Below are 8,236 nucleotides of genomic sequence, written 5' to 3'. Positions count from 1 at the left end.
TAAAATAAAGCCACTATTGAGAATTAAACTGCATGTCCCGATAGCTTCCACATGCGAGCGCATCTTGTTTCCTAAATAGATGCTTTGTTAACTTCTTGCTAGTTTCCGCTAGTTCTGAAAGTCCTGCAAGGAATTGAAAATGTGGATTGTAGAACTAGAATCAATTCACCAAATGTTGTGACCTACATCAACCATATTAGATTCATAACAAACACATGAGAGTATGTTGCCTTTCTTCTTGAGCTACGCCTTAAATTTGGCGCAATTCTTCTTCATGTATCCCTTCTTTTTACAGAAGAAACACTTAGATTCTTTCTTAATGCTAGCTTTGGGGAGGTAGAGGTATTTTATTTTTTCCTTTTTGCTTGCCTTGCTCTTTGTACTTATCATGTGTTACCATATGAGCACTTTATCCTTTGTCCATTAGCAGCTTCTTTTCCTCTTGAACACACATGGTCATGAGTTCATTGATTGACCATTTAGTGTTATGTGTGTTATAAGAGATCTTGAAAATGGGCATACTCTTATGGAAGAGTGTTAAGGATATAGTACATAATAAAGGATTATGATATCCCAACCTCAAGATTCTTCAGCTAAGCTGCAATGTCCCTCATCTTCATGATGTACTCGTGCACACCTGTTACGTTGGTAAGTTTCAATGATGAAAAAGCACTTCCCGGGTCAGTCTCAGAGATCAACCTCTCAAGCTCAAGCCTCAGTGGCAGACTCCATGCGCTTGACTTCGCTTCTTTCCCAAACTTGACTTGCTTCAACGTTAGCAACAACAATCTCAAGGGCCCCATACAATCCTCGATTGGCAACCTCTCCGAGCTCAGGTTCTTGGGCCTGGGTAGCAATCTCTTCGAAGGTGGCTAACCGCCTGAGTTAGGCCAATTGCAAGAGATTCAGTACTTGGGCTTCTTGAACAACAGTCTCAGTGGTAGTATTCCTTACCAGATCAGCAATCTCGAGAAGGCGTGGCACTTGGATTTTGGATCAAACTATTTGGAATCTCCTGACTGGTCGAAATTCTCCACCATGCCATTGGTGTCTTACCTGAGCCTCTTCTTCAATTTGCTCGACGGCAAATTTCGGGGCTTCGTGGCTAATTGCCAAAACCTGACATACCTGGCTTGTCACAAAACATGTTGACCGGCGAAATTCCTGAGGCTGTGTATGCCAACCTGGTGAACCTTGAATACCTTAACCTCACCATGAATTCGCTTGAGGGACCGATCTCAAACATATCATAGGATCGTTGTCTGAGCTTCATATGATAAGAGCTATACAACAATTCCTTTGAAGGGGCAATTCCTAACTCCATTGGTCAATTGAGGCAGCTTGAAAAGCTCAATTTGCACCTAAACCTCTTGAACTCTTCGATCCCTTCGGTGCTCCATCTTTGTTGTAACCTCACCTTCTTAGCTCTTGCTGAGAATTCGACCTCTGAAAAACTGCCTCTCTCTTCGTCCAATCTGGTCAGATTGTCAGAATTTGTAGCTTAAGATAATCGCCTGTCGGGTGAGTTATTGCCTTACTTCTTCACGAATTGGAGAGAACTCATTTCTTTGCAGCTCCAGAACAATTTTATCTCCAGGCAAATTCCGCCTGAAATCGGAAGCCTGACCAAGCTTAATTACCTCCTCATGTACAACAATTCGCTCTCAGGGACTATTCCTCTGGAGGTTGGGAATCTCACATTATTGACCTATCTCGGCCTCAGCATGAACCAACTTAATGGAGAGGTCCCCAAGACCATCTCTCGCCTTGCTAACTTATAGTGGATCTCTTTGTACAATAACAATTTCTCAGGAGTAATATGATTTCGGCAAGTACAGCCCTTCTCTGAGCGCTGTTTGCTTTTCAAACAACAGCTTCACTGGAGAACTGCCGCCAGATTTATGCAGTGGCTTTGCTCTTCAATAACTCGCGGTTGAGGGGAGTAATTCATGGGAGCACTGCCCGACTGCTAGAAGAATTGTTCAGGGCTGACGAGAGTCCGTCTAGACAGCAATCGGTTCACTGCAGATATCATGAGTGCCTTCGGAGTTTGTCCGAATCTGGTCTTTATAAGCCTCAGCAACAACTGATTTGTTGGGAATCTCTTAGTAGAATGGGGAGAGTGTAAAAATCTCACGAAGTTGCAGATAGACGGTAACCAAATTACCGGCCGCATCCCACCAGAGCTTGGGAAATTGTCTCAGTTGCGTGTCCTGACTTTGCACAATAATGACTTGACCGGGAAAATTCCCACCGAGATGGGAAATCTAGGGGAGTTGTTGAGCCTGAACTTGAGCAACAACCATTTGGTCCAAGATATTCCCATCTTGTTAGGAAACTTAGCAAAGCGAAATTATCATGATTTGTCAAAGAATGCAATGAGTGGTAGCATACCAGATGAGCAAGCGAATTGCGAGAATTTACTGAGCTTGAACTTGAGTTACAACAATCTGTCAAGTGTCATACCGCCAGAGCTCGGGAACTTGCTCGCTCTACAGATTCTCCTAGACCCAACCCACAATTCACTGGCAGGATCAATTCCATCCAATTTAACGAAGCTTACTAAATTGAAAATCTCAATCTTTCACATAACGACTTCTCGAGTACAATCCCAGTTGCACTCACCAGCTTGGTGAGTTTAAGCTCCATAGACTTATCGTACAACAAGCTAACAGGTGCGGTTCCTAGTGGTTGCCTCTTCCAACAAGCACCCGGAAGTGCTTTTATCAGGAATCTAGGCTTGTGTGGAAACGTGACTGGATCATCTCCTTGTGAGACAAGCAGTAAATCAACCGACCATTGAAAAAAGGTTCTGGTTGGTGTGTGTTGGCGTTTGTTGCTTAATACTTCTAGCGATTCTAATTGCTATAATTCTGGCACTTCAGTGGCGAAAAAAGTTTCTCAACGAAGAGATCAAGCGTTTTAAATAGCACGAGAAATCTGAGCAGATCATATGGGAAAGGTTAGGGAAGTTCACATTTAGCAATATCACCAAGGACACCAATGATTTCAGCAAAGAGCACCACATCAGAAAAGGAGGGTTTGGGAGCGTTTACGAGGCTGTATTGGCCAATGGCCAAATTGTCGCTGTCAAAAAGCTCAACGCATTAGAACCCAGAAACATCTCAGAGGTCAACCACCGGAGTTTCGAGAATGAAATCCGCATGTCGACTGAGGTCCGGCACCGCAATGTGATCAAGTTCCATGGGTTCTGTTCCTCGAGGGGTTGTATTTGCTTGGTCTATGAGTTTGTTGAGAGAGGCAGTTTGGCAAAGGTCTTATATGGAGGAACAGAAGCAGCTGAACTGGATTGGGGAACAAGGGTGAAGATTGTTCAAGGCATGGCTCACGTGATCGCCTACTTGCATCACAATTGCTCACTGCCTATCGTTCATTGGGACATAACATTGAACAACATCTTGCTTGAGTCAAACCTCAAGCCTTGGTTCTCGAATTTTGGGATGGTAAGACTCCTGAATTCAAACTTGCCGGGTGGACCACAATGGCCGGATCTTATGGCTACATGGCTCCTGGTAAGTCATACGATCAAAGCTAACTATGCATTTCGCGTGTACATATTATCTGGAATTGTTCAAATTGCTCTCATTAACTTCTCAAATTTGGATTCATCAAATAATTCTCACAAGACTTTTTAGAAAAGCGAGTATAGATTTTGAAATGTCATTTGTATTAATAATTTCAAAGAAATTTAAAATTTGTGTACAACTTGATATTATGATCAAAACATTAATGCATTATTCTACCATGAAAAACAGAGTTGGCAGTTGTGATGAGAGTAACGAACAAATGCGATGTGTATAGATTTGGTGTAGTGGTGCTAGAGATTATGACGGGGAAGAGTCCGAGGGATCTTCTCTCTTCTCTATCAATGATGCAAACATCAACAATCTTGGAGAACCCAAATTTGCTGCTAAAGGATGCGCTTGATCCGCGTCGTCCTCCTCCGATTGGCCAACCAGCCAACAAAGTGGCATTCATCGTCATGGTGGCATTGTCGTGCACGTGCACGAGTCCCGATTCGTGCCCCCACCATGCATTTCGTGATGCGAGAATTATCAGCACACACTCAAACTCACTTATCCGAGTCATTGGGATCTATAACTATCAGCAAAGTTATCGAGTCTTCAAGAGTAAAATTTCAAGGGATATTGCAGATCTAATGATACTTTTCTATCTGTCATTCTCTTTTTTGATTTAGCTCATAATGAATGAGAAAGAGTGGGTGTACAAAAAGTATAATTTAGAAAATCTCTACTGCGCTATCTTCAAAACATGTTTACAAATCCTAACTATGCATCCTCTTATGAATTTGAAGTAACTCATCACTTCGGATGATCAAATAGACTACTCCCCCATTTTGTTTTCCTATACATTGGTATCAGATGAAAGTTGCCTTTTCGATGGGCAATATAGATAATTTCGTACTCAAGTTCTATCTTTAAGGAAAAAATTTAATTAAAAACCTGAAATGGATCATTTTCTCAAAAGAGAGTTTAGAGTAGACTTTGTTTCAAATAAGGACCCAAAGTGACCAACACAATCTCAAATAATGGCCTAAACTTATAGCTGGCCAAATATTCGCTAGTGAGCATTTTTTGAGTAGAACAGGGGTAATTTGGTTTAAATTGGGTAAAAATTTGAAAAAAACCCCCAAATTGAATAGGATTTTCAATTTTTCACATTTTCTTCCTTCCTCTTAGAGGCTGGTTAAGCGTATTGGTCTTGCCTGATCCTCAGCCATGTTGCTCCTCGTCCTTGCCACCCACCTAGTCCTTGTCACTCCTCACCCGCTCCTTGTGAGCTTCTGTTTTATAACGACTCGGTCGATGAGGGCGGGAGTGATCATCGGGGCGGAGGACTGGACAAGGTGCAGTTCCAACTATAGGATGGTGTGGGGCCATGAATGAATCGAATCCGACATCGCCTGGGTATGATGAGGTGAAGTGTCATATATGTATATCTCCTAACTTGTAAAGAGAGCTTTTTCTTGGCGAAGCTTAGAAGAACAAAATCGTGCAGACTCTATCTCAAAGTGGACAATATTGTTACAAGCAAACTTGGGCTTGACATGATTGTATCAAAGCCAATAGCCCATCTAAAAATGTGTAGTTTGGGGACGAACCACGCGGAAGCTAGTGTGCTTGTAACGATCTAGTTCGACAAAGGCAAGAGTGATTGTTGAGGCTAGAGAGGGTCTGGACAAGGTGCAGCTCTAACTCTAGGATGGCGTGGGGGCAGGAATGAACTCAATTCCACATCGCTTAGGTGTGATGAGGTGAAGTACTATATATAAGATGTCACTTATCCTAACTTGTAACAAGGCCTTTTCTAGGCGAAGCACAGAAGGACAAAACTGGGTGAGCTCCGTCACAAAGTGGACAATATTGTTACAAGCGGACCTGGGCTTGACAAGTTCGTTGTTCACCGTCATCTCTTCTTTCACAAGTTCATTGTCCATAATGTTGATACTTGATTTTTAGTCGACACTTCATTAAAAATGAAAAAAATTAAGAGTTGGGTTTTTGATCGCGACGGAGCCCCATTTCTTGGCCAAAAGGTGTTGTTTTTCATTTCTTTGTTTTGCATTGTCGTTTTAAAGCAATTTCTAGCTCGTTTTCAAGAAACATCTGAAAAGTCAAACAGTTGACTTTAGAGTTGATTTTTTTGTTAATTCTTTGACTAAAAGTCAACTTCTTGACAAAAAAGTCAACTCCATGTCAAAAATTGACTTTTACTAAAAAAAGATTCCATTTAGCTTTAGTTTCACTTTTGTCAAATCAATTTCTCAAAAATTCAAAGATTTAACTAAAAAATCAATATTTTAGGAAAAGTTAACTAATGTGTTGACTTTTAGTCAAACCTTTGACAAAAAAATGAATAAATAAATATGCACAAGTGCATTTCTTTTAATGTCAATTTGACTTTTTGTCGAAAATTTCATAAAATTCAATTAAGAACCTTGATTCTTGAATTTTTTTAGTTTTAGGTTCTAAATCGACCAAAAATAAAATTATTTTTATCCTAGTCATAATTAGGCATAGTTTTTTTTTTTTTTGACATTTGGTTTAAGGACTATTTTAAATCCACTTGTGGGTTCAATTTCGCAAATTTCCAGTCAAAAAATGAATTGCCTTTTTGAGCCCTAATTAGGGGAACGATATCGATCATTCATAATTTGCAAACAAATGATTGTTTCTCACTCATTTCCTTAAGATAAGTCCAAATCCAAATTGATTTTGAGAAATTCACATCGGAACTCATCAATTTGAAGGATTTTATGTCACGTCCCGAACTCCGAGCCCGCGAACATCCCTGAACGGTCGATTAAAAAAATGCGACATCTTAGAACGCGTCGCCAATCCATTCTTTTTATCTTTCGATTATACACATGTGGAAGCGAATTAAATTAAACACCCAGTCAATCAACAATAATAGGGATAGTAAAACATGACAAACGATTTCCCAAAAAATAACGATTTATTTAACAGTTGGTTAACTTAAGGAGTTTAATATCTACAGGTCTACCACAAAAAGAAACTCCTATGTGACCTACAAGAAAAAAAGGGTTAGAAGGTTAGGGTTAACTTCTAGCTACACAAACTTCAAACACCTGCCCTAGTATCCAGGCGCAAATTCGAGCACATAGCCAAGCGGGTACGGCTCCCCAAGCCCATCCGGATCAGAATTTGGATTCACAACGACACCGTTAGGGATGTCGATGTCCATGGGGTCACCTACTTGCCCTTCCACGTTCCCGACGGGCGGTCCATCAAAACCATGGGTGGACCCAACTCGATCACCGTTCGCCTCCCTAATAAACCACGCCTTGAAGTTGTGGGGCGCCACATGTACCAAGCCCTCGTCTACCCATACTGTCGTAACCACCAACTCGCGAGTTTGGTCGGTCCCAGGGATAGAATATAGAGTAGTCTCCACCTCTATGTCCCAAGGGACCCCGAAATATACAAGGCGACACTTCATACTACGGACCTGAAAATATTTGACAACAACGGGGTGAGATAAAATCTCAGTGAGTTAAATCCCTAAGCCTCGATTAGGACGCAAATTCGCATCGAAGACAGCCTAAGCACGCACCACACGTTAACTCACCTCGCCTCGGCACGCCCCTGCATATTAGCACATCTCGCATAGCAATAATAGTGTAATGTGCATAAATAACAATCATAACACATATTAGAATTTCTTGCGCATTGTCGACACACGTGTTCCAATTATTACAACCCCATGGGCCATGGCTAACACAAGTGTCGGCAGTCTTCCGGCATGACCGGGCATCATCCACCCCATCAGGCACGGCATTGTCTAAGACCCTCGCCTAAGTGGCATTCCATAAAGGAGCTTCGATCCGGCCTCAACTGTGATTCGGCATCCGAATCCCCGCCGGGCATCCGATAAAATTGGGTGTTGCCCCCAAACTCTCGTTGGGTGACGGGTTCAGTTAAATGACCACTCAATCACATTATCAATCAAGCTAACTTTTATTGCTGTTATTTAGCCAAGAACACAATACTTTGTTTTCAAATAATAAACTTGGGTAATTTCTTATTTAAAAATCCCGGTAAAATATTTGTACGTGGTCACGTATTTGAAATCCACCCGTCAAACTTTGCACACTTCTATTTGAAAACTCCATTGTTTTATTTAGCACGTACAATTTGACGTTCAAACCCGACACCTCACATTTTCTATTTAATTGCCTATAAAACATTCTTTTGTGCAACTTATCATAGAGCAATTGATAACATAATATCACATGTGCAACCAATTGAAATCACGCACAGTCTCATCCGAGAAAACGAGCTTAAAATTCTACTTAACGACTAATCCGTCACTAATTACGCTAATTGCAATTAATTAAAAAAATCACGATTAATAAAGATAAACTCAATTAATTAATCTAAACACGATTAATTAAACTAACTGTAATTAAATTTAACCTAAATCATCCTTAATCACAATTAAAAATAAACTAAGCTTAACTAAGACTAATCACCATTAGCACTAATCTAACCACCCCCTAAATGCAATTGATGCCATAATCCACGATTAGGAAATTAACTCACAGGTTTTTGACAATGGCGTGACGTGACGGCATCGAGAATGTGACGCTAGCTGCTCGAATGGGGCTCGACGGTGGTGGTGGTGGTTCCTCAAGCTCTCAGCCACCTAGGGTGGCTTGGTTTGGTGGTGGCCG

At 41.2% G+C, this 8,236-nt stretch overlaps 1 protein-coding gene across 1 annotated transcript; it reads left to right on the top strand.

Annotated features, from left to right (window-relative positions):
- Nucleotides 1–603: 603 nt before the first annotated feature.
- LOC104455453 (probable leucine-rich repeat receptor-like protein kinase At1g35710) lies at nt 604–3,948 on the top strand. The gene is made up of 5 exons (XM_039316371.1): nt 604–868; nt 1,875–1,997; nt 2,113–2,528; nt 2,949–3,533; nt 3,823–3,948. Exons 1-5 carry the CDS (start codon nt 604–606, stop codon nt 3,946–3,948), a joined length of 1,515 nt encoding a protein of 504 aa, XP_039172305.1.
- The last annotated feature ends 4,288 nt before the right edge of the window (nt 3,949–8,236 follow it).

The sequence above is a fragment of the Eucalyptus grandis genome, chromosome 1, assembly GCF_016545825.1.
Source record: "Eucalyptus grandis isolate ANBG69807.140 chromosome 1, ASM1654582v1, whole genome shotgun sequence".
NCBI lineage: Eukaryota > Viridiplantae > Streptophyta > Magnoliopsida > Myrtales > Myrtaceae > Eucalyptus > Eucalyptus grandis.
The sequence above is the reverse complement of the archived record's forward strand: the minus strand, read 5'-3'. Positions and strand labels throughout refer to the sequence as shown.

What these genes read in the sequence shown, in the direction of transcription:
- LOC104455453 (XM_039316371.1), top strand. Translation starts at nt 604, where the DNA reads ATGTCCCTCATCTTCATGATGTACTCGTGCACACCTGTTACGTTGGTA. An exon ending in ATTGTTCAGGGCTGACGAGA is followed by an intron (nt 1,998 to 2,112) that starts GTCCGTCTAGAC and finishes ATCTCTTAGTAG; the next exon opens with AATGGGGAGAGTGTAAAAAT. An exon ending in TTATGGCTACATGGCTCCTG is followed by an intron (nt 3,534 to 3,822) that starts GTAAGTCATACG and finishes CGATGTGTATAG; the next exon opens with ATTTGGTGTAGTGGTGCTAG.